Source organism: Osmerus mordax, chromosome 27 (genome assembly GCF_038355195.1).
Source record: "Osmerus mordax isolate fOsmMor3 chromosome 27, fOsmMor3.pri, whole genome shotgun sequence".
Lineage (NCBI taxonomy): Eukaryota > Metazoa > Chordata > Actinopteri > Osmeriformes > Osmeridae > Osmerus > Osmerus mordax.
Genome location: NC_090076.1, coordinates 950,290 through 977,372, shown reverse-complemented (window position 1 = coordinate 977,372; position 27,083 = coordinate 950,290). Strand labels below are relative to the sequence as shown.

Here is a 27,083-nt window from a genome sequence, read left to right as displayed (position 1 = left end):
ATGTTGGGTTCTAGAAATACTCTTCTGAAAGGGCTCCCCAGGTGTCAGGAGGTGAGTGCCGGGGGTGGACCCAAATGCAAGTAGAATGAGGCAGGAACAAAGTCGCACCGGGAATACTCACTCGTGTACAACACAAGGTGTGTTTGAATGTTTTTACTCTACAATAAAAAGTTAATAAAAACAAAAACTAGAATATCTTTATTGGTTTTGTCCCAATAAAGTATAGATGAGAGACATTTCTGCTTACAAGCCTCTACTAGCACCAACATTAAGAAAAAATCCCTTTCAAAGTTTGAAAACTGTTAGTGTTGGCATGGAGTCTCGAAGAACAGAAGTCATGCTACAGATTTCAAATTGAGGTGAACCTTTAGCCAATTATGCAAATTACACAGCCAAAGCTATAATGAAATGGTCAGGGAACAAAAACTTTGAAAAACATTTTTACAGGATGACTTGACATGGGGAATGTTCCATTTGAACTGAAGCAATCAATACTACAAAGGTTGTGTTGTGCAAATGGATTTCTCCACCCCCATCATGCACTGCAGAACACTGACCCTGTCTCTATGAGACAGACTCTTATGCTCAGCTCTTTGCTCACACCCAGGTCTCAAAAGAATTATAAAAAAATATATATCCAAGGTAAGAATTATTTCATGCCTAAAAGGTCTTAAATAACTTGTCATGTTCAGGAATATCACTGTATATGACAGTTAATGACACCTACTCTAGTTTAGAGAATGTTTTTCATTCACTATCCAATTGCTGATTCATCAGCATTTATAGTAACAAACTGTAACTTATTCTAGTCAATGTACCAGTCAATTATAATTCCTCCATTACTAACCCCTCCCATGATACCGAGCATAAGCTTATGATACTCAGCAATTTAGCCTGTGTACTTAATCATTTATATTTTTCATTACTGTTACACCATAAGGAGGTGAATACTGTGTAATAGGCATGTAAAAACAGAAACCTGTTCTTTATCTGCAATTAAAGAGTAATTACAGATGAATTGCATACTTAAAGATTCAAGGGCCATGAATAAGTTGCCTTGTAACAACTTGGTATTAATTAATTGTAAAATTCTATACCAAAAATTGTGTTCACATAGATTTTTTTATTTTTAATCTTTGATATAAATGTACATGGTTTACTTTGTCTTTTTTTTATCACGAAAAAGTTATAGAATAAATATGATTGTGAATGCAGCCAACAGGCAACAGAGACTAGGGTCCAAAAAAGCTCACGCCCTTAAAACAATCTTAATTTAGATTGAAAGGCTGCTGTTATTAGAATTTTGGATTAAAGTGTCTGCTAAATTGATGCTGCAATAAGCAACTTCTTTTTTTAACGGATTATCACATAATTCTATGTAGTTAATTGCCTTTAATTGCCTTTTTTCACTTAGCTTGTAATCATAAATATTTAAAGGTAGAATCGCCTAATCAATCAACACAAAGTTAATTTTAAAGGGGACATTGTCGGCCGAGGTCCTTTCTCCATTTTTTTACAGATTGTGAAAGTGCAAATTGTAAGCTTTCAAATGATGTGTATTTTGCATTGAAATCTGGAAAATAGTTAAAGAAGATTCAGTGTATCTGAATGTGGAAAGCTCTAGCCCAGATATTCGGCTTCAAAGATTTATTGACCTTTTTACGCCTCAAGAGAGGTGTGATTGTTTTGTGTTGATCATTAGAAATGTCAAGTGGTTATTTCACTGCAGTAAAGAAAAAGATATAAGATATAAAATATTCACACTCAATCATATTCCAGTATCCTGTTTTCTTGACTCATCCTAGATATGTGTGTTTTATCACCCAGTATTTTTGTACTGACTACATTGAACTTTACCTGTCCCGGTTATGGTTCAAGTTATGTGTTAAGTTGTTGGTGCAAATCGCATCTTACGAAAATAGCCTGAAAGATGTTTTCATGGTTTACCAGGTCAAATAAAACAAAATTCATCCTGTGCACAATGCAATGCCTGAGATAAGCCTATTCATTCTATTTTGTCCATGGATGTAGGCTAAAATGAACGTATGACAACGTTTTGGAGCAACATGGTCAAGTTGTAATTTTTTTAAATGGATCCCAGTGCGTGTCCACTGCAGCGACGCAAATCGCTTGCCTTCCCACAGTTCACCACGCTCGGGGGCGTTTAAAACAGATTAATGTAAAATGTAGTTCTCTAAGGTCACTGTTGTAGTTGTCATGGACAAGTGTGCAGACTTGGGTTAACGTACTCGCAACATCGATCAAAATACAACTTGTATACAAAATACAAAACTGTTTAATAGACATAAACGTTGACATGTGTAAAAAATGTTTTATTATATTACTCAAAGTCTGCTAATCTGTCGATACGATTCCAGCCGGGCTAGCTAGCTACTGTAGTTACCACAGAACGAAGTTACGTAATGTGACTAGATTGAATTTGAAAGTACAAGCACCAACAACTTCGGCAACCTTGCGCCATGCATCGTTTTTTATTAACATTTCTGTACGAATACAGCTATGTATCGTACAGGACTGGGTAAGCAGCCACACAAACGATGAGTTTCTCCTCCACCTTGAAACCTAGAAAGCTAGAAATGTTCACCATGGTTGCTACGTTACGAGAAACAAGAAAACACTCCGATTGGCCATCGCTAGCTCCTCGTTTGCATAAAGTTGAGAAAATCTCAACTCGGTCGCGTCGCTACCCACAATGCACCACGCAAGCGATTCGCCTGGCTCCATTGAAAATTTATGGAAAACATGTTGTCGCTCGCATCGCGTCGCTGCAGTGGACACGCACTGTTAAGGTGTGATGGCGACCTCAGAACTGAGTCGAACTGTGATTTTTTAACAAGATCACTGTAATCAGCAAAAATATTATCAATAAAAAAGTCCCTACATTTAACTTGTCCCCGGTGCTACCATTGCTTGAAGATAGGATCTAGCTTGGCAGACAGGAAAATATGATTATTGCATATGGGGTTGTCCAAGGAAAAGTCTGAGTTGAGATACTTAAATTGATTATATATTTTGAGAGTATAAATAATGACTGGACTTGAGGAGAATGGAGCCTTCATTGTAATCAGTACAGCAAGTGATGTTGACTTACGCTATTTAGCCTCCGCTGCACACCAGTCTGTATGTGGAGACTGGAACCAATAAACGACTTTTTGTACATTTGCTGCCCAATAATAATTTGACAGTTTTGGGAGAGACAGTCCTCCATCCTTTTTTTGGTCTCTCAAGAAACTCCCTACGTATTCTTGTTTTTTTGCCCCCACATACAAAGGAAGACAGCAATCTGTTAGTCGGAAAAAGGGATTTTGGCAAGAAAATTGTAAGATTATGTAACATACGATAATCGTGGTAGCACATTCATTTAACACAATTAATTTTACCAGCTAAAGACAAATAAAGACCACTCCATCGTTGGAATTCAGATTCAAGTTTTAATTATGGGACTGTAATTTGCTGCAATGAATGAGTAATAATTGGGTGTGCTTTGCCTTCGGCAAGGGCACAACCTTTGTTCTCTCACATATATTATTATTATTGTTTCTCTTCACACCCCTAAGTCTTTGTCAATATTTGGACTACATAGACAACGTCGATGTCAAAAGTTTCGTCTTGGTAGCGATTGAGTTGCTTGTATTTTTATTTATGTTCCGTTGCACGGTTTAAGTAGAAATTAAGTTTTTGTGGCGAAAAGTGAAGCTAACGGTGGCTAACTTGCTAGCCACAGTCAATGACGCTACTTACGCCACTAACGTCACGAAAACTCGCGTGACTACCTCTAGCAGAACATTAGTTTAGCAGCTCGTTAACTTCTGGGACATAGCTAAGCTAACTGCTTTACTGCAAGGCAGCTGCAGAAACGCCACAAGCAAAGAGGCCAGGGTGATAATTATTTACTCATTTTACTTTGTGATATGACACACAATTGTGTTGTGTAATGTACAATATAAGCTGATATTATTAAGGAAGTACATCTACTTTCGGAAACAGTAGTCTACTATTTCACTAAAGTATTAGCATCATGACATTAGCCTCTGTTGCCCGGGCAACACATACTACAGTGGTCTATGATGCATCTGTTTTCAATCGGTAAAATAAACATTCCTCACAAATACATTTTCGTTGTAGGATTTATTATGACATTAGATTACAAGTAAACGATTTGTTGGTGAAATTATCATTACCTGTGGTTTCAAATCAGTGTAGCTCACTGCAACGCTGTAGCCTACACGAGACACACTACAAAAACATCTAGCTACACAGCTGTTTAGGAAGTGAAACGGCGACAGAACATGTTTGGCACTCCCCTTACTTAAATCAAAAGTCTTTCAATAGGTGAAACTATCTCACTACTAACCTGAACTTCATTGCCACAGCCTAAACTTTGTCAATCTGTTCGTGAAAATAATTACTTTCAGCCTTAAACCGTACAACGGAACGTTACATCGAATTCAACCAACGCAATCGCTACCAAGACGAACACAGCAGTAGTCTAGTACTGTACTCTAATAGTACAATTTACCGGGGCAGCTTCTCCACACAGGGCTGTATCGCATTTTACGTTGTTACTGACAATGATCGCTACCAGTGAGCTTTTTATGAATGAACGATTTTCCACTAAATAAATGTCAAGCTTATTTACGTTTTTGGGGGCATATTTTCAGTTAGCAGATGGTACTGTTTGAATCGCGATTCCATCTTCTACTGCCGGTAACGTCGTAGAATAATCTTCAAAGGGGGTTCTTTATTAATGAATGAATGCAATATGAGTAGGCTAAATGCCTGAAAATATCACGAGAAGGGAAAAACTTAAGGATGTTTAAGTCATAGAGATTAGGTCAATTTTTACACCGGTCTGCCAAATTTATTTGTTTTGATTCAACTATGAGGCTGTCTCTTGCAGGGGAAATGAGAAGACATCTATTTTATTCTACACTTCACTCGTATTTTGAGTTGTAAATGAGCAGCAAAAAAAAGATGCTTTTAAATCTATGTAATCTTTATAAATAATAAGTATGCATTTTTATATAAAATATACAGAAATATCAGTTGTAAAAATGTCATTAAAAAACGGACCCCTGTGCAACCGACTGTAGGCCGGTATTGTAGGGTGTGCAAGCAAGCACACCCTACAATTTGCCCAGAAATTGTACCCTCTCTAGTTTATCTTGTTAAAAGAAACCAGTCAGTCACAAGTCACTACGCGAGCATCTGACACAGCGCCAAAGGCAAAAGATCATCCTATTAAAGTAATATTTTTACGTTTAAGGTTTAGCTTTGGGGTTGAGGCTTCCTGAACCACCTTTATTAAAGTTGAGTCGCTGTGCAGATGCATTTTGGAAATGTGGCTCCATAACAGATTAAGAATTACAAGGCAAACATGTTACAAAATGAAAGCTTTAAATCTTACCTACTCTACCATGATCATTGTAAATCAGAGAGAAGAAAGAGGTGAGCAAGGAGTAGGACAGTAGGACAAGGGAGAACTGAGGAGGTCTCAGGAGATGAAGAATCCACAGAACAATGCATTACAATTCCCTTTATACAGAAGGACAACTAGTCCTGCAGTGGTTTACACAGTCTCGCTAAACAGATGATCGGAGTGTTGTGATGGGCTCAAATAAACATGCATTGCTATGTTTTACAACCGGAGGATTGATCGGAAGACTAGAAACCGTTTTGTCAGAATAAAAAATAAAAACCATGCCTCTAACTGGTTTTGAACCTACAACCCTTTGCCCTTTGCACAACATCTCAGCCAATTGAGCCATTCTCAGGCATGGATTACACAAAGTTCAGTAACTGGATAATAAAAAAAGCTGTTTCTCGTGGTCTCAAATCCAAAAGAGAGATACTAACTAAGAATCTAGGAGGTTTAACCTCCTGGCTAAACCAAGAATTTCAACTCTCACATTAATAAAGTGACCAAAACAGCTTTCTTTCACCTCAGGAATATAGTGAAGGTACGACCATTCATAAACCAAAATGATGCAGAGAAGTTAATTCATGCTTTTATATCCAGCCGGCTGGACTACTGTAACGCACTTTTCGCTGGTCTTCCCAAGAAAACCACTGAAAGACTACAGCTCATTCAAAGCTCTGCAGCTAGATTATTAACCAAAACTAAAAGGAGAGAACACATTAGTCCTGTCCTTGCTACTTTACACTGGCTTCCTGTTACCTTCAGAATTGACTTTAATGTCCTTCTCCTCATACAAAGCTCTAAATGGACAAGGACCTAGCTAATTTGCTAATGCTCTTACTAACTACACACCAGCTAGAACACTGCCATCATCAGATGCAGGCCTATTAGAGGTCACCCGAAGCAGTCATAAGAAGTTTGGTGATGTAGCCTTTGTCAACTACGCCCCAAAACTATGGAACACATTACCCATAAATATTAGGGAAGCAAACATGCTACACATTTTCAAAAGACAACTTAAAATCTTTAATCTTTTTACCAAAGCATTTTACTTTTTTTCTTTCTTTTTTTTCTCAGAAGGGTTTTATTACTTTTATTACTTGTATTATTGTTTTTATTGATTTTATGTAAAGCACCTTGAACTGCAATTCTTGTATGAAATGTGCTATATAAATACAATATTATTATTATTGATTAACATTTTATACATTTCTCTTGAAGGGGGCTGGGATTTGTTACTTGGTAATATAAAGGTGATTATTGTTTAGATATTCTCCTCCCCTCTGGGATATAATATTATAAAATATTGACTTCAAAATGTATGATTTCACACAGGATGAAGCTGACCACATGCATATGGCTGCTGCTTTCCATTCTATCATCTTCACGTGGTGCCCATGATATATGCAGTGCCAAGCCCAGAGACCTGCCCCTGGAGCCTAAGTGCATCTACCGCAGCCCTGATGAGGCACCCACTGGGGATCCAGATCCAGAGAAGGTCCCTGAGGCAACAAATCCCAGGGTGTGGGAGTTATCCAAGGCTAACAGCCTTTTTGCCTTGTCCTTGTTCAAGCAGCTGGCCCAAAGCAAACCCCAAGATGCTAATATCTTTCTGTCACCCATTAGTATCTCCACTGCCTTTGCCATGACAAAGTTGGGTGCTTGCAATGACACACTGAAGCAGATCATGAATGTAAGAGTATCTCTAAACCAAAATTAAAACATCTGCCCTGGAATAATATACTGTTTTGTGATAATGGTTATGCACAAAGTAAATTTACAAAACAAACTGCTGAATTATTTGTCATTTGATATGCTTGCTTTTCTTTATTTTCCTTCAACTTATTTTTAACATATCTATAAGTAAAAATCCAGTCTACCAACCACCCTTTTTCTCTTTCCAAATCAGGTTTTTAAGTTTGATACAATTAAAGAGAAGACATCCGACCAAGTACATTTCTTCTTTGCAAAACTCAACTGTCGCCTGTACCGTAAGAAAGACAAGACAACAGAACTGATCTCAGCCAACCGTCTATTCGGAGACAAGTTCCTTGTGTTCAATGAAACATACCAGAACATTAGTGAACTGGTGTATGGAGCCAAACTCATGCCACTTAATTTTAAGGTAATTCCCCTGCATTTTATATGAGACTGTACTGTTAAGCAACAAGCCATAACAGGCCATTATAGCATATTACAAATGTAGTATTAATAATAGTAATAATTATTATGATATTAACAAATATAGTCGCATTGTAACAGTGACCAGCTTCCTCCAAACGCAGGAAAGCAAGGGAGAAATAGAACACCCAGAATTCTTACGCAGCTCTCTTAGCAGTACCAGTACAATTGTGTACTCTAAATCTCCACGTGTTACTATCACTTACTTCCAATAAGATTTCAAGTTCGGTCTGTAACATGCTTTGGCCAGCCATTGACTGTTTAGTACTTAATCTGCTTCAGGATGGAATCACACTTTATCTGAGCTGCATCTCCATTAAGTATAACTAATAGCAAGTATTAACATATTACAAATCATACTGAATTGCATTTTAAGACTGTGTGCTCTAAAATGCACATCATATCCTGTGTTATAACGTGCTTCTTCGAGCATGGATGTATTTCAAGCCTGGCCTATAGACCAAATTGTTATAACATCACACAAACAGTCAGTCACACGTCTGGGTTCTTTGGATGTGATGAGTTCAGTCAGACGGCTTGGAACAGTGTCTGAGGGTCCAATTTGGGTAGTATAGTCTAACCTTGCGAGATCACAACCATCTTGCCAAGCTCCAAGTTATTCTTCATCACGGTGGTTCAGACTAATCAGCGTCCTATGAGGAACTCCTGGCAACTACTGATGTGGTTGAAGTTTGCCTGTGATAGATGGTGATCGAGAGATGGTTTCTCCAATCACCTGCCAAGTGTTTTTTGAAAGTGTGTGCCAGGGGCATTGCTAGACATAACGCTCTACTGGGGCACAGGCCTCTAATCATAATACGTACAGTATTATATCAGCTTTGGTAGGGACATTAATAGTTAATGCAAGAGACAATTTATTTTCGCAATAACGAGCGCAAGTACTGTTGTCATTATGTTTGATTCAAAATCAGATGATCGGTAGGCCTATTATTTCGAAACTTTCTTTAGTTTTGTAATGTTTAGCCTACCTCAATTCTGACGTGCCGACACCTGGACTTATGTGTGCGCGGTGTAGTGGCTATTATAGCAAGCAAAGAGCGCACAGTTATGAATTCTGCGGACACGGTTCAGTTCAGTTTGTGCTTTTGGTTAAACTGCATTGATTGGGATGCTGTGTTTCTTTTATAATCAAGATGATCAATCTAAATGAATGCACTGAGTGTTGGGGAGGTTGTGTGTTGGCTCAATGTTTCATTTAGTTGTTACCATGGAGTGTCGGTAAGAACACTAGACGATGAGGCACAGGCATTCTTTCATTTCTTTTACTATAAGAACTTTGGTTTGTTTGGTATTCATTAACGCACACAAATAACTACTGGAACTATAGTAAACTTCTATATGGTGTTTTCCTCACTATACGAACACAACAAGCATCTATCGCTCCCATGTCATTGTCTCTCGTTCTTTCCTTTTGTGGCGCTATTGGCTAACCCCATGCTTGTCCCTCACGTGCACAGGGGATGCAAAATCACATCCCATGGTTGGCCAAAGCATGCCTCTCATCCCCTCTCTTTTACAGTCGCCCCTACATTCATTGGGTGAATGTATGTCCTGTAGGCAGTGTTATCTAGGGAAGAGGTGCCAGCTGGTTATCGTCATAAGGAATAGCAGGCAGCCTGATAAGGCGAGCAACTGGTCGATGGTAGCGTCTGTCCTTGATCTGGATGTCCGCATTTGGCCATCTGCTCCAGGATAGGTGGTTTCGACCCGGCCTACAGGCCAGAGTGCATCACGGTAGATCCAGGCTTGAGGTCTTCAGTGTCTTTCATCCACTTTTGTCTCAACTGAAGGCTGGGCAGATACTTCTTGATGAAGCAGTTCCAGAATTGATCTGCCAGTACCTGGGAGTGACGCCATCTCCACTGACTCAGCAACTCTGACTCGGGATAGACCAGGGGTTCCCAAACATTTCAGCCCACGACCCCTAAAATAATGGTGCCAGTGACTCGCGACCCCAGCATCCACGGAGGTGGTTTACGTATACGTGGGAGTAAAGATAGGCCCTGGACTTTGATCCAGACCAGCCCACCAGAACCGGCCCCCGTATACGCCACCACAGCTAACCTGCTAATGCATGCACATTCTGTGTTTGATGTGATGCTAGTTTGGGAGTTTGATAGTTAATGCGAGCGCGCATACCTGGGGGTCAGAAGGCTGAGCGGTTAGGGAATCGGGCTAACCCTCCAATCAGAGGGTTGCCGGTTCGGTTCCGGCCTTGCAAAATTACCTTGTGTCCTTGGGCAAGGCGCTCCACCCTACTTGCCTCGGGGGAATGTCCCCGTATTTACTGTAAGTATAGTAATAGCGTGCGAGACCAATTTCTTTGCCTTTATTTGAGCGCAAAATAGTTTTTGAGCTTTGTGTAAAATAAACATAGCCGTTTTTCAATTGGTAAAACCTTGTCTAGTGAAGGTGATGTCTTTTTGTCTCTTAATTTTTCAGCCCCAGCGATTGAGTTGCTTGTATTTTTATTTACGTTCCGTTGAATGGTTTAGGCTCAAGTTAAGTTTTTGTGGCGAAAAGTGAAGCTAACGGTGGCTAATTTGCTAGCCACAGTCACTGACGTGACTTACGTCACTAACGTCACGAAAACACGCGTGCAGAACATTCGTTTCGCATCTGTTAACTTGGGGGATAGCTAGGCTAACTATAGCTTTACTGCAAGGCAGCTGCAGAAATGCCACAAGCAGAGGCCAGGGTGATAACTATTTACTCATTTTACTTTGTGATGTGAAACACTATTGTGAAATGTAATGTACAATATTAGCTGATATTATTAAGGAAGTAGGCCCACATTTACTTTCGGAAACGATAGTCTACTATTTCACTGAAGCATTAGCATCATGACATTAGCCTCTGTTAAAATAAACATTCCTCACAAATACATTTTCGTTGTAGGATTTATTATGACATTAGATTACAAGTAAACGATGTGTCGGTGAAATTATCATTACTTGTGGTTTCAAACCAGTGTTGCTCACTGCAACGCTGTAGCCTACGCGAGACACACTACAAAAACATCTAGCACTACACAGCTGTTTAAGAAGTCAAACGGCGACAGAACATGTTTGGCATTCCCCTTACTTAAATCAAAAGTCTATCTAACTACTAACCTGAACTTCATTGCCACAGCCTAAACTTTGTCAATCTGTTCATGAAAATAATTCATTTCAGCCTAAACCGTACAACGGAACGTTAAATCCAATTCAACCAACGCAATCGCTAATAAGACGAACACAGCAGTAGTCTAGTACTGTACTGTATTAGTACAATTTACCGGGGCAGCTTCTCCACACAGGGCTATATCGCATTTTGCGTTGTTACTGACAATGATCGCTACCAGTGAGCTTTTTATGAATGAGCGATTTTCCACTAAATAAATGTCAAGCTTATTTACCTTTTTGGGGGGCATATTTTCAGTTAGCAGATAGTACTGTTTGAATCGCGATTCCATCTTCTACTGCCGGTAACGTCATAGAATAATCTTCAAAGGGGGTTCTTTATTAATGAATGAATGCAATATGAGTAGGCTAAATGCCTGAAAATATCACGAGAAGGCAAAAACTTAAAAGGACGTTTAAATCATAGAGATTAGGTCAATTTTTACACCGGTCTGCCAAATGTATTCGTTTTGATTCGGCTATGAGACTGCCTCTTGCAGGGGAAATGAGAAGACATCTATTTCATTCTACACTTCACTCCTATTTTGAGTTGTAAATGAGCAGCAAAAAAAAGATGCTTTTAAATCTATGTAATCTTTATAAATAATAAGTATGCATTTTTATATAAAATATACAGAAATATCTGTTATAATATAAATATAAATAAATAAATAATAAATATAAATATCTGCACTTATAGCGGTTCATGTTGTTTAATTGTAACTTGTTTAACTACATGCTCTTATGGTTCTTCCCTTTGGCACTTACTTTGGTTGTTCACAATGTGTGCTTCACGTTTTGGCTACTCGCAATGTTTTTTGGCTATCTTGTTGTTATGATCAGTGACCTATGCACTTTGTAAAGCTCTCTCTTGGAAGTCGCTTTGGATAAAAGCGTCTGCTAAATGTAAATGTAATGTAAATCTGTATATTTGGGAGTCAGGTGGCTCAGCGGTTAGGTAATCGGGCTAGTAATCAAAAGGTCACTGGTTCGATTCCTGGCTGTGCAAAATGACTTTGTGTCCTTGGGCAAGGCACTTCACCCTACTTGCCTCAGGGGAATGTCCCTGTACCTACTGTAAGTCGCTCTGGATAAGAGCGTCTGCTAAATAACTAAATGTAAATGTAAATATCAGTTGTAAAAATGTCATTCAAAAACGGACCCCTGTGCAACCGACGCAAGCAAGCACAACCTACAATTTCCCCAGAAATTGTACCCTCTCTAGTTTTAAATTCTCGTGCTGTCAGGGGGTGCTGCAGCACCCCTAGTTCCTGCGGCCATGGGTATTCCCTCTCCACTGAAATCCAAAACTCAGCCAGTGTCTTGGCTGAGAACGCTGCCTTTAACTACTATTTTTAACTTGTTAAAATTTTGGCTAAAAATGCTATTTCTAATTGTTTTAAAATGTTCCTTGATTTCTGGAAATCATCTCGCGACCCCCACTTTGGGAACCACTGGGATAGACGACCTGCGGCAGTGAAGTGTCAGGCTGCCCCATCAACAGGTAGTTTGGGGTCACAGGATCAGGATCGGCCACATCAGAAGAGAAATATCCCAACGGTTTGGAATTCGGTATAGCCTCAACCTCAGTCAGGAGTGTCCTGAAGACTTCCTCTGTCAATGTATGAACTCCTACTGTTGTATGGAGAGCGGCTTTGACTAAAGGTATTTCACGTTCCCACATACCTCCGAAATGTGGTGCGTTCGGGGGATTGTATTCAAACCGGATCTTCTACTTGGCCAGTTGTGTTTGGAGGTCTAAACTCATGGCGCTGAAGGCGTCCTGCAGCTCTCTATCACCCCCTTGAAAGTTGGTTCCATGATCACAGAGAAGTTCCACATCGAGCTACAAACCGTCTCAGAGCCATAAGAAAGGAATCTGTGTCCATATTATAGAGCAGATCCAGATGAACACAACGGGTGCTCATGCACTTAAAAATCACACCCCATTTCTTTTCGTTGGATCTCCCCCGCTTCACCAGGAACGGTCCAAAGCAGTCTACACCTGTAGAGTAGAACGCTGGCTTTAGGAGGCGAAGGCGGGCTGGAGGGAGGTCCGCCATCACCACTTCTGACACTATGCAGGAGTTTTGGTGCCGTCATATAGCTTCTCTCCCTCTGAGGATCCAGAAGGTTCTCATCTGCGAAGACTCTCTGGCCCAGGATGGCACAGTTTGCAGTCATATTGCCTTATGAGGAGACGGGTGATGGGATGTTTGGGATCCAGGACTATGGGATGCAAGGCGTCTGAGCTGAGGTCATCGGCATGACGTAGTCTGCCACCCACTGAGCTCAACACTGGCATCAAACTCGGGAGATAGGGTAAGGAGGCGACTGGAAGGGGAAACAGGCTTACCAGATTTGCAGGCCTGTGTTTCTTCTGGGAAACTGTCCCTCTGGGATTGCCGAATCAGTGCAGTTTCGGCTTTTTGGTAATAAGCTGCTCCTGGGTTTCCTGTATGGCCTGTCATCCACTGTTGAGACCTGCAGGTGGCTTCCACCAGGTCCTCAAAAGTTGAATACTGAACAGCATCTGGAAAAGGGGGGTTAACGGCGGTTAAGGTTAGGCCACACAACTTAGCAGTACGAAGCTCGTTGGTGTCCTCGGTTGGTCCGGCAGCCAAGCCTACAGGCCATGAATGAGGAGGGAGGTAGAGAAATGGGGGCCCTTGACTCCATCTGTTAGGCTGTGATAGTTCCATCAAACCTTTCCGACGGGTAACATCGTCAGCTGGGTATGGCTGTCTGTGAGCTCCTGGATCTCAGCGGCTCTCGTGCCTTCAAACACCTTGAAACTGCAAGATTCAGATTGCAACCAGGTTAGCACAGTCATTGAATCTGTCCATAGGACTGTGCTGCTAATCTCCAATGAGAGCTCATGGTGAAGCAGCCTGGTGAATTGTGCCCCTGTGAGCGCAGCACTGAGCTCCAGTCTAGGTATCGACTGTTAGCGTTTTGGAGCCACCCTGGATCTGGATAGGATGAATGCCACCTGGACCTCTCCTTGGTGTTCAGTGCGGAGGTACGCGACAGATCCATAGGCCGCCTCCGAGGCATCACAGAAGATGTGTAGTTGCCTCCTCAAATCTAGCACATCCAAGTTGTCTGATACGTAGCATCTAAGAAGGGTGATCAAGGAAGGTGCTGCAGCTCTGCTTCCCATGTTTCCCAGGATTGGAGGAGGTCGGAGGGAAGGGAGTGAGTCATCCCATCCTCTTTCTTTTGCCCACAGCTGTTGGATCAGAACTTTGGCTCTGGTGGTGAATGGGAGTATGTATCCCAGGGGATCATACTTGCTTGCTAGAACACGTTATATGTTCCTCATTGTCACCTTTTGATATGGGAGTGGGCGGTGGCAGTCCATGCAGAGTTCCACATACTGAGCCCTTTCTTCTTTGGTGAAGTCAGGAAAGGTGGGCCCCTCTACAGGTGGAAACCCGTAGTGTGGAGCATAAGCAGGGACATGCTGTACGGCATTAGCATGTACCTGCAAGGAGGCAGGTACATGCTTGGCATAACCTTGTGCTGGGGGTGCAGCTGGGTAGGTTGGGTGCAGTGGTGCTAACCTATGTGCAGATGCAGACTGCCTGTTGGGCTCCGGCATGGTAAGTGACTGAAAAGGGGTCCGAGGTGTCTGATGGCTGGATGATGCTCTGGACGTTCTCCAGGAACTCGGTCTGGTGTCTAGCTGTCTCACTCTGCTGCCTGGTGATCTCCACTATCTGCTGCAGGAGGTTCTCAGTTGTACTTGATGTCCCTGGTAGTGGTGGTTTGGGGGGTGGATGTCGTCACATGTTCTCTGCGACAAACGAACTGCTTGATGGGCTCGTCCGCGTAGCTGACCACGTAGCCATCAAGGTGTGCCGGCCTTCTGGTTTCCCTGTGCGGACGCAAGCTGGAGCCATGTGCGGATACGGATTTACTGTGCCCTGAGGTTGCTATGGTAATGACTCTATCCGGCTCGAAGGACCAATTTGTTGGGGAGGTTGTGTGTTGGCTCAATGTTACATTTAGTTGTCACCATGGAGTGTCGTTAAGAACACTAGACGATGAGGCACAGGCATTCTTTAATTGGGTGTGCTCACGCCCTCGGCGAGCACAACCATTGTTGTCTCACACATATTATTATTGGGTGTGCTTTTCCTTCGGCAAGGGCACAACCTTTGTTCTCTCACATATATATTATTTATTATTATTTTCCTGTTTCTCTTTATTGTTGGAATGCTGCTTCAGCATTCCAAGTATTATTCTTTGAATCTTTATTCAACTTCTTCATATTCTTATTCTATTTCTTCCGTGAAACCTTTCAGCGCCTTCAAATCTTTAGCTATTAAAACCGTTCAGCTATCAAAAAATTCAGCAGTTTCAGGCCATTCCTGCCATGACTTTTCAGATTTGTACCTCTTATGCTTGAATTAATATAAATCAATATTCATAATATTTTTTACATGGTTTTCCAATGTTTTTTTTTTTCAAATCCTTTCAAACTTCTTAAAACTTCTTCAACTTCCAAGTCCTTCTTCTTCCTCAATCTTTCAGCTAGAGCCACCATTTAAACTTTAAAATGTTGACAAAACCCTAAACTATTTTTTAAATAATTCAGCTTTTTGATATCTATTCAACTTTTTTTCAATATCACTGATTATGTTTCATGACTTTTTCAAACCGTTTCTGAGATTTACATGGGTGTGTACGTGAAAGCCTATAGAGTGCAGACTGAAACGCTTAAGAGTCGAGGGGAGCTTTGGATGTCGTTGAAAAAATATTTTTTTGGATCAATAGATAGCTAATTTTGTGCTGGTCGTAGACAGTTGTCTGTTGAATCCAACAGAAGTACACATTTGTTCAGAGCCCCACGAAAGCGACACAAAGTCCAACTCTCGCCCCATAGAGACCAATGCAAATCTGGTGACAAAATCGTCAGAGAAAGCAAAAAGAACAAGATTTTGAAACTGCCGGTAGAGACATATTTCTGACCGCACAGACATATAAAGGACATCTCTAGTTTCGGCAGAGTCTTGGGTCTCGGAAAATATCCTCATTTTATTGATTGGACGTGTAGTTTTGCGTCTAGGTCAACTTGAGGTGTGGATGCTAGGTAAATGTTCGTTTTTGGTGTAGAACAGCGGACAGATTCGATATTTGATCTTTTGTTAGTTATGGCCATTCTAGTGACGCTACTGTCATCATGGCTGCGAATAGAACGGCGAAACCAGGTCACATACGGTCTAATAACTATCATTCATTACCTAGCTACAAACAAATGCTTCGTAACTGAAGAGTATTAACTTTTTATTGGAGATATTGTCAACAGAGGTTAAGGAACTTGTCTTTAATCAAAAGATGGTCTCCGTTTTCTAATTGAAACAGTAGATATGGCTTACTGTAGAAAGTCTCCCATTGCATCCTCTCTCTAGCTTCGCTTCGGCTACAGATGGACGACAATCACGATGCATGCATTATTCACGCCTACGGTGTTAATACAGTCTGTAAAAATACCACTTTGACACACTTGCAAGATGATCCGCTGGTTAGATGTAGCATGATCTTATTTACTACCCACAATAGTTCAGCTTTTTTTGCAGCAGCATTTTAATCAGAGTTAGCTCCAGGTCCTCTCTAAAATACATTTCAGACCTTTTGAAACCTGAGCAAATGTCTTTCTACTAAATTTTCAAATTCTTCTGAATTATATCTCTTTTTGCATTTTTCTTCTCTTTTCTGTAGTTTTATGCTTTTGTCCAGCTCCAGCCCCTTTCAAAAATACCTTTCGGGCGCTTTGAAGCTTCAGCTTATAACTTTCTACAAAATTTTCACTATTTTCAGCTATTTTAGCATGGTCAGCTATCCCCATTCAAGGTTTTCAGCATTCTCACTGCTGTTTCGCAGGAACAGCCTTTTCTAGTTGGGTGTGCTTTGCCTACGGCAAGGGCACAACCTTTGTTCTCTCACATATATATTATTCTTTTTATTATTCTTTTTGCCCCCCTAAAACTCAGTCAATATTTGGCCTACATAGACAACCTAGGTGTAAAAAGTTTCGTCTTGGTAGCGATTGAGTTGCCTCTATTGGGATTTACGTTCCGATGCATGGTTTAAGTGGAAATTAAGTTTTTGTGGCGAAAAGTGAAGCTAACGGTGGCTAACTTGCTAGCCACAGTCAATGACACTACTTACGTCACTAACGTCACGAAAACTCGCGTGACTACCTCTAGCAGAACATTAGTTTAGCAGCTCGTTAACTTCTGGGAGATAGCTAAGCTAACTGCTTTACTGCAAGGCAGCTGCAGAAACGCCACAAGCAAAGAGGCCAGGGTGATAACTATTTACTAATTTTACTTTGTGATATGACACACAATTGTGACGTGTAATGTACAATATAAGCTGATATTATTAAGGAAGTACATCTACTTTCGGAAACAGTAGTCTACTATGTCACTGAAGTATTAGCATCATGACATTAGCCTCTGTTGCCCGGGTAACACATACTACAGTGGTCTATGATGTATCTGTTTTCAATCGTTAAAATAAACATTCCTCACAAATACATTTTCGTTGTAGGATTTATTATTACATTACATTACAAGTAAACGATTTGTGGGTGAAATTATCATTACCTGTGGTTTCAAACCAGTGTTGCTCACTGAAACGCTGTAGCCTACGAGACACTACAAAAACATCTACACAGCTGTAGGAAGTCAAACGGCGACAGAACATGTTCGGCACTCCCCTTACTTAAATAAAAAATCTATTTAACTACTAACCTTAACTTCATTGCCACAGCCTAAACTTTGTCAATCTGTTCATGAAAATAATTAATTTCAGCCTAAACCGTACAACGGAACGTTAAATCAAATTCAACCAACGCAATCGCTACCAAGACGAACACAGCAGTCTAGTACTGTACCGTAGTAGTACAATTTACCGGGGCAGCTTCCCCACACAGGGCTATATCGCACTTGGCGTTGTTACTGACAATGATCGCTACCAGTGAGCTTTTTATGAAAGCGATTTTCCACTAAATAAATGTCAAGCTTATTTACGTTTTTGGGGGCATATTTTCAGTTAGCAGATGGTACTGTTTGAATCGCGATTCCATCTTCTACTGCCGGTAACGTCGTACAATAATCTTCAAAGGGGGTTCTTTATTCATGAATGAATGCAATATGAGAATGTGAGATGATAAGGGAAAAACTTAAAAGGACGTTTAAGTCATAGAGATTAGGTCCATTTTTACACAGGTCTGCCAAATTTATTCGTTTTGATTCAACGATGAGGCTGCCTCTTGCAGGTGAAATTAGAAGACATCTATTTCATTCTATACTTCACTCGTATTTTCAGTTGTAAATGAGCAGCAAAAAAAAATGCTTTTAAATCTATGTAATCTTTATAAATAATAAGTATGCAAGAAATATCAGTTGTAAAAATGTCATTCAAAAACGGACTCCTGTGCAACCGACGCAAGCAAGCACACCCTACAATTTCCCCAGAAATTGTACCCTCTCTAGTTATTGTTTATTTTCACGCCCCTAAGGATCACTCAATATTTGGACTACATACACAACGGCGGTGTCAAAATGTTCGTCTTGGTAGCGATTACGTTGGTTGTATTTTTATTTACGTTCCGTTGGATGGTTTAAGTTCAAATTACGTTTTTGTGGCGAAAAGTGAAGCTAACGGTGGCTAACTTGCTAGCCACAGTCACTGACGTCACTAACGTCACGAAAACACGCGTGACTACCTGTAGCAGAACATTCGTTTTGCATCTGTTAACTTGGGGCATAGGGTCCGTGTACTTTGCGGCCAATGGATTTTCGTTTTGAAATTAGAAAACCAAAATCGGGAAAAGATCTGTTTCCCGACTACCATTTAGAAATAGGAAAACAAAAAACTACCCATTTTCCGTTTTTTGTTTCGATAATAGAAAACGGAAAACGAAAAAACAACCCGTTATCTGATTTTCTTTGATGTGCTTAAACATGGAAATCGGGAATTAAAATTTATTCTTTCACTTTTCAATTGATAAACCAAAAACCCAAAATTATTCGTTTTTCCGTTATTCAATTGAGAAACCAAAATCGAAAAAACGGGGCACTGACCGAAAATGAGAGAAATTATGAGTGCCACTGAATGCATTTGATCATTTTATTAACATTGTTGGCATGAAAAACATACAATACATACAACAAAATATACATGGATGGATTCCCATCTGCTGCAGAGTTTTGGAAATCTCTTTATGCGTCTTCCCAGTTAGAAATAAATCCATAATTACATCAAAGTAACGTTCCAGTGCGGCCATATGGTGTCGACACCATACCACTGTTACTCACAGTGGCTCTTAGCGCAGCGCTGGGTTTATAGGCAAATATAGATAGGCTAACCTGGAAGGTCCTGCCGATTTTTTCGGTTGTCATCAGGGTTCTAAATTAACTTTTTTGATCACCAGCCAATGTGGCTATGGTAACAATCTGAATTTCCACTAACCACATTTTTTCGGTGAAAATAAGAGAAATTATGAGTGCCACTGAATGCATTTGATAATTTTATTAACATTGTTGGCATGAAAAAAATACGTACAATACATATAACAAAATATACACTGAAAGTGCAAACATTCCATTTCAAGTTTGGGATCTATCTACATTCTTCCTTGTGTTTTCTGGTGGACGCCATAGATATATATATAAACACTAGATGTCTTACGGCGGAGTCTAGAACGTCCGCACGTGGCAGCCATCTTGGGACAGTCAACTCGCTCACCCATAACATTGTGTTGAATCTACATGTACCTTTTATCCTCTTAAGATTCCTGTTAAATGTGCCTAAAAACACCTAAACAGCATACCCAAAGGGGGGCAGGACGCACAGACCTAGTTGGCTTTAGAGGGCTGTCAACGGGGCATGGAAGCTCCTATTGGGTCAAACAAGGTGTGAATCAAAAGGGGAGGGTTCAAAGGACATTTTGATGCCTTCATATTGTAAATACTCCGTTGCTAACCGGAGAAAAGAACACTTTTATGTGAACAAGTTGTTTCTTCTGTCGGCTAACTTGCATAATGAAAGAAAGGATAATGGCTATTCATGAACGTAAAACATTGTATTTGGACAAATTACTTTACATGGTTAGATACTTTGAACCCTTGGGACTGTTAGCAGATCAAGTTTTGATGGCATGATTTGCACACCTGGACCTATTTGAACCACTTAGGGTGAGTACAACTTTTTTCTTTGGCATTGTTGAAGGAATGTTCACCGGAAAAAGACGTTGACTTTGCTTGCTATTGCGACTTGATCTTGAATTGGTTTATTTCAATGGAAGCACAAGAATCGTAGCTTTACAATGATGTATAACATGTGTAGCGTCTAAAAAATATATTTGTTAGAATTTAGTGCATCGTAACTGAGGAAGGGGGGGGCAGCATTTTTGTAACGCGGGCGAAACAGGAGCATAAACAGGTTGCCATAACTTGCTCAATTTTGAAACGGTTTGGTTTGTTATCAACGTCAGAGTTGTCGGTATGCCACTGCATACTTCTATTCTATTTTTTTTTTTATAACATAATTATTCATAAGTATGCAGTGGCATACCGACATCTCTGACGTTGATAACAAACCAAACCGTTTCAAAATCGGTTGAAAATTGAGAAAGTTATGGTCATTTAAAAAGTACATGTAGCATCAACACAATGTTATGGGTGAGCGAGTTGACTGTCGCAAGATGGCCGCCATGTGCGGACGTTCGACTCCGTTGTCTGGCAACGCGGACGAGACATCTAGTGTATATATCTATGGTGGACGCTCCGTTCGTTTTCATGGTTTCTAGCGCTGGTTACACTGCAAACTGCGCGCAGCCAACGGGCGTATGAGTAACAGCTTCCGGGTCATCAAAAACAAAATTTCAAAATCATTTTCGGTCAGTGCCCCGTTTTTGGATTTGGTTTTTGGATTTATTTCTCAATTGAATAACAAGAAAAACAATCGTTTTTCGATTCTCGTTTTTGGTTTCTCAATTGAATAACGGAAAAACGAATAATTTTGGGTTTTTGGTTTATCAATTGAAAAATGAAAGAACGAATGATACACGGATTCAGCTTGTTTCCCAATTTTGGTTTTCTTATTTCAAAACGAAAATCCATTGGCCGCAAAGTATAGGACCTGATAGCTAGGCTAACTATAGCTTTACTGCAAGGCAGCTGCAGAAACGCCACAAGCAAAGAGGCCAGGGTGATAACTATTTACTCATTTTAATTTGTGATGTGAAACACAATTGTGAAATGTAATGTACAATATTAGCTGATATTATTAAGGAAGTAGGCCCACATCTACTTTGGGAAACGGTAGTCTACTATCATGACATTAGCCTCTGTTGCCCGGGCAACACATACTACAGTGATCTGTGATGCTACAGTGATCTGTGATGCTATGATCTGTTTTCAATCGTTAAAATAAACATTCCTCACAAATACATTTTCGTTGTAGGATTTATTATGACATTACATTACAAGTAAACGATTTGTTGGTGAAATTATCATTACCTGTGGTTTCAAACCAGTGTTGCTCACTGCAACGCTGTAGCCTACGCGAGACACACTACAAAAACATCTACACAGCTGTTTAGGAAGTCAAACGGCGACAGAACATGTTCGGCACTCCCCTTACTTCAAAAGTCTTTCAATAGGTGAAACTATCTGACTACTAACCTGAACTTCATTGCCACAGCCTAATCTTTGTCAATCTGTTCATGAAAATAATTTATTTCAGCCTAAACCGTACAACGGAACGTTACATCGAATTCAACTAACGCAATCGCTACCAAGACGAACACAGCAGTAGTCTAGTACTGTACCGTAGTAGTACAATTTACCGGGGCAGCTTCTCCACATAGGGCTATATCGCATTTCGCGTTGTTACTGACAATGATCGCTACCAGTGAGCTTTTTATGAATGAGCGATTTTCCACTAAATAAATGTCAAGCTTATTTACGTTTTTGGGGGCATATTTTCAGTTAGCAGATGGTACTGTTTGAATCGCGATTCCATCTTCTACTGCCGGTAACGTCGTAGAATAATCTTCAAAGGGGGTTCTCTATTTAATGAATGAATGCAATATGAGTAGGCTAAATGCCTGAAAATATCACAAGAAGGGAAAAACTTAAAAGGACGTTTAAGTCATAGAGATTAGGTCAATTTTTACACCGGTCTGCCAAATTTATTCATTTTGATTCAGCTATGAGGCTGCCTCTTGCAGGGGAAATGAGAAGACATCTATTTCATTCTACACTTCACTCGTATTTTGAGTTGTAAATGAGCAGCAAAAAAAGATGCTTGATCTATGTAATCTTTATAAAAAATAAGTATGCATTTTTATATAAAATATACAGAAATATCAGTTGTAAAAATTTCATTAAAAACAGACCCCTGTGCAACCAACGCAAGCAAGCACACCCTACAATTTCCCCAGCAATTTACATTTACATTTATTCATTTAGCAGACGCTTTTATCCAAAGCGACTTCCAAGAGAGAGCTTTACAAAGTGCATAGGTCACTGATCATAACAACAAGATAGCCACAAAAGCATGGCGAGTAGCCAAAACATGAAGCACACATTGTGAACAACCAAAGTAAGTGCCAAAGGGAAGAACCATAAGAGCATGTAGTTAAACAACTTACAATTAAACAACATGAACCGCTATAAGTGCAAGTGTACCTGTGGAAAAAACAAGCAACAATAATAAAAACAATATATCACAGTGAGTACAAAAATTTAAATCAGTTACCACTAACCACAAGAGCAACAAGTCTCTAAGCAAGAGTCATTGTGATCCTTGAGGAAACTAACATCGGGTCAAGCGAACCATTCCTAAGTACCGTTGTACTCCCGGAACAAGTGCGTCTTGAGCCTTTTCTTGAAGGTGGAGAGACAGTCAGTGTCTCTGATGGAGGTGGGGAGTTGATTCCACCACTGGGGGGCCAGACAGGAGAATTGTAACCTCTCTAGTTATTTATTTTATATTGTGACAACCTCACTGACACGTAAGTGTAGCACAAGCTACCAGAGGAGTCAGGCACATGGAGCAAGTTCAGCACAGGACTGAAATTGATGAAAGAATGCAGAAAAAAGGAAAACTTAAGGAAAGCAACATTTTGCTGGGACGTCGTTCTCTCGGCCCTGGACCTCAGCTCGACAAGCTATGCTTCTCTGGGTCGGATTGATTACTCCTGTTCAGATGACAAGACAGAACACTTTGGCTTAGGAGGCAACTTGTATGCTGGACTCCAGCTCTCACCTGTCAGCTTGATTAATTGCTATCTTTCAAAGCAACCTTGGCACTTTTGTAGCCAGGAAGGCTGACAAGGGGTGCAGCGGCACTGCTTCTCAATTGTCTATAAAGTCTGTAAGGGGTGCTGCTCTCGATCTAATTTGATGGGTTGGACAAAAAATACTATAGTAATTCTATAGGGGAAAGTAAACTATAATAGCTCTTTGTAGTTTTTTGACATGCTGTACAACCTTAGGTTTTGCTCATAGGACATTCACTGTAAAATTTCCTTCGCTCACTGCATTCAAAAGTTTCTAAACACTTCCATCTGCAATGATGGAAGCATTTAGTTGCAGCTATTGCAAGCAAATATAAAAAGTATATCTATCTACATTTTGTGCTATTAGATTTATGCAAATTAGATATATATTTCTTAATTTTTGTTAGTACATTAGTACATAATGTGAGAAAACATATTATTCTTATCTTTAACAACAAAGATCTGTTAACACAGGCTTGTCTTCCAGGAGAAGCCAGAGCTATCGCGAAAGATAATCAACGAATGGATCTCAAACCAGACAGAGAATAAAATTAAAGACACACTACCAGAAGGGGTGCTTGATTCTAATACAGTGTTGGTCCTGGTTAACACTATCTATTTCAAGGTACTCTGAAGAGTATTATTCAATCATTATCAATGAGTATTTCATTTTGAAAATGATTACAAATCAGATGTCCTGTGAATGTTACAAGTCCTGTCAAAGTTTAACTGTTATCATGCTGTAAATAATGTATACAGAAGTGTTTCTTTAATGTGTTATTCTTGACTCTTAGGGTCAGTGGAAAAACAAATTCGACAAAGAGAATGTCTTCAAGTCTGACTTCTATGTCAGTAAGTCAAAGACCTGCCATGTATCCATGATGTACCAGGAAACTAAGTTCCGTTACGGCAGGTTCATTGAAGACAAAGTCCAGCTCCTTGAGCTGCCTTACTATGGAGGGGACATTACCATGGTGCTGATCCTGCCCTTTAAAGAGAAACCACTGTCTGAGGTTGGTCCGGGGTGATGTTTGCTTCCTTGTGACAGACATTCACACTTAACTGACAATACAGTATACTATCGATTTACCATTTAAACTGCCTGCCTGCTTTCTGTATATCTGTATGTGTATTCATCACATTATGTGGTCCTTAAATGCATACAGCATGATGTAAAATTAGGGTGTCATTGCAGATTTTCCTATGTTATTTTTAAAGAAACTGTTACAATGTTGTTAAAGGCATTCACAAACATATACAATGCCATAGTGTATTATTTTAACACATTCTCTGTAAGGTGGAAGAAAATTTGGATTTGAAGAAACTCATGGGCTGGTTGCAAGCAATGAAGGAGACAACAGTATCTGTACAGGTCCCACGCTTTAAAATTGAGGACAGCTTCAGTTTGAAAGAAAAATTACAGGCCATGGGTCTTCATGATCTATTCAATTCCCAAAAGGCAAGCTTGCCAGGTAGAAATATTGACACTTTACTTGATTTGTAACATAGTATCTGAAAAATCTCTAAATTAAACTAGTTTTGTATTTGGCAACATTTTGGTTAATAATTTATGAAGTAACTTAAACCTTATACTTTATTTCAGGAATCCTTGAGGATGAAAGAAGTCCCCTGTACATTTCTGATGCTTTCCATAAGGCATTCCTGGAGGTGTGTACAAAAATATTACAAAATATCTAAGCAACTGAACATAAATTTTCCAAAGATGGCCTAACATACAGTATGTAGATAAAAACTAGCTCACAATCTTAAATATGAATCCTGGTTTAACCCTAACCCTGGATCCAGGATGGTGGTTTACTGATTATTGTCATCTGTTGTTAATCAGAACTATTTTCATAAATTGGCATAACAGCACTGTCGTACTAATTTGTCAATTGTGTTACAGTATACAGGACATTGTTGTTAATATAAAAGAAACGGCAAACAAAGTGGCAAAACAATGAATTATTAATTTCTCAATCATCATGAGAATGGATACATATACAATACCTAGTCTATTTAGTCTATTGTAACCATTAAGAACCCATTTATTGTTCCAGGTTAATGAGGAAGGCAGTGAGGCAGCAGCTGCAACAGCTGTGGTGGCCATTGGTCGTTCCATCAACTTTAACCGGGAGGTGTTTGTAGCAAACCGACCATTCATTCTGCTCATCCGAGAGTCCACCATCAACACCATGGTGTTCACTGGCCGAGTGGCTGATCCATGTGATAACCGCCAGTGATATGACTACTCTCTCTCACATCCATACACATATTTCAGATTTTCTCCTCAACAAATATAGATCCACATATTTTGTTGGCCAAACTTCCAATTGTTTATGTTCGTTTCATCAGAAATAAATTGACTGGGATGGACATTTTATACAATTATTGCAAGACAAAATGTGGAACTGACTGCATGGGTGTTCATTCTCAAACATGCACTGTTTTTATTACAAATTTGATAGATAGGGTGAGGAGCTCAGTCATCCGAGTGTAATGATAGATTGACAGACAGGAAGGACATCCTATCTTTGCACAATGCCGCACAACTTGTTCGCGCAGGCAATCACACGTCATTAGCTGGGGTTCCTTGTTGCTGTGCAGAGCGAACGTGACAATGGAGGGAAAACCGTAACAACCTTATGTTCCTCCTGAACCACAAGTAAAAGCAAAGACTAAAAGAAAGTCTGTATTAGAAACAACAAATTTAAAACGTCTGGATCAACAGCGGTCTAAAAACAGAATCAACATAACTTGCTTTTCCTCGCTGGAAGCAACTGCAGGAATTGAAGGATCTGAAAACCGACACCATAGTTGCCGTTTTTCTTTTGGACAGGTAATATGGTCCAAACATGATTTGATTTGTTTTTATATATTTTGTTAATGTAATTACGTTTTTAGACTCTGCTCTGTGTGTGTGTTTGTGTAATAGAGGAGGCATGGAGACACCTCTGAAGCGAGGGCGGGCTCTATGCTTTCAAAGCTTGCTTGCTCACTACTAGCCTCTCTGGAGTACACATACTAGCTTTAAAAGTTATATTTTTGAATGGGAGAATTGTTAAATGAAAAAGTGAGGGAGTCACACTAAAATATTCAACTTAGAGGGTTAATAGTGACTAGTTAAATAATAAGAAGTCAGGTAAAATAAGACATATAGTCCTTTTTGTCTCCCAACAAGCAACAAACGTGTGGCTCAGAGCTATTTAAATTATTTTTTGCCGCAGTAATGGATTCATATGGTCCCAAAACATTTTCTAGCCTACTGTGGTGGTACTACTGGTAGTACTTTCAGTAGTGTCAAGTTGGAAGATGGTATTTATAATGACTTGGGAGACATACAAAGGAATGTGTTCCTAGTTAGATTTCTGGGTAAGTTAAACAGCTCCTTCTCACAAATGGCCTCTTCATCAGCAATTTCTTACATAACATAATAAAATTCCAAAAGTACAATTCAAAGAAATACCTTCAATCTGGGTTTTGCAATGGCTTCCATTGCATAAATGTTCAGGTTGTTTGCAACGTGAGAGGTTACATCACTCATGTCTTATTTCATGTGAGTTAGCCTGGTTCAACACATTGGGCCTCATTCACCAAATGTTCTTAAGACCAAATTTGTTCTTAAACCCCACTTATGCAGTTTTCACGAAGATTCTGGCATTGGTGAATGAGGCCCATTATTCTGTTGTATTACATAATTATTAACTTCCTGCCTTCCTGCATTAAGTGGGTGGCTGATAGTACATAGATCCTCTACGAGACAATGCGTATTCAATCAATGCTATCAATGTCCCGAGTTATCAGGAGCGTTGTTAGACATAAAGCTCTACGGGGCACAGGCCCCTTCTCATATCCCTTTTTTTTCTTCCAACTTTACTGTCCACAAGAAGTGTGCAACACAATGCACTATACAAACTTCCCTTGCTTAACCCACTATATTACAGTTCAGGGCCATAAGTTTGATATCAATTTTGGC

The 27,083-nt window shown here is 39.9% G+C and overlaps 1 protein-coding gene across 1 annotated transcript; it reads left to right on the top strand.

The window, feature by feature from the left end:
- Window positions 1-586: 586 nt before the first annotated feature.
- serpinc1 (serpin peptidase inhibitor, clade C (antithrombin), member 1) lies at window positions 587-25,473 on the top strand. Its single transcript, XM_067230685.1, has 8 exons — window positions 587-642; window positions 6,776-7,133; window positions 7,350-7,565; window positions 23,595-23,732; window positions 23,902-24,120; window positions 24,405-24,579; window positions 24,711-24,775; window positions 25,168-25,473. Exons 2-8 carry the CDS (start codon window positions 6,777-6,779, stop codon window positions 25,348-25,350), a joined length of 1,353 nt encoding a protein of 450 aa, XP_067086786.1. The 5' UTR covers window positions 587-642; window position 6,776; the 3' UTR covers window positions 25,351-25,473.
- Window positions 25,474-27,083: the final 1,610 nt, after the last annotated feature.

What these genes read in the sequence shown, in the direction of transcription:
- serpinc1 (XM_067230685.1), top strand. Translation starts at nt 6,777, where the DNA reads ATGAAGCTGACCACATGCATATGGCTGCTGCTTTCCATTCTATCATCT. An exon ending in TTAACACTATCTATTTCAAG is followed by an intron (nt 23,733 to 23,901) that starts GTACTCTGAAGA and finishes CTTGACTCTTAG; the next exon opens with GGTCAGTGGAAAAACAAATT. An exon ending in CCAAAAGGCAAGCTTGCCAG is followed by an intron (nt 24,580 to 24,710) that starts GTAGAAATATTG and finishes ACTTTATTTCAG; the next exon opens with GAATCCTTGAGGATGAAAGA.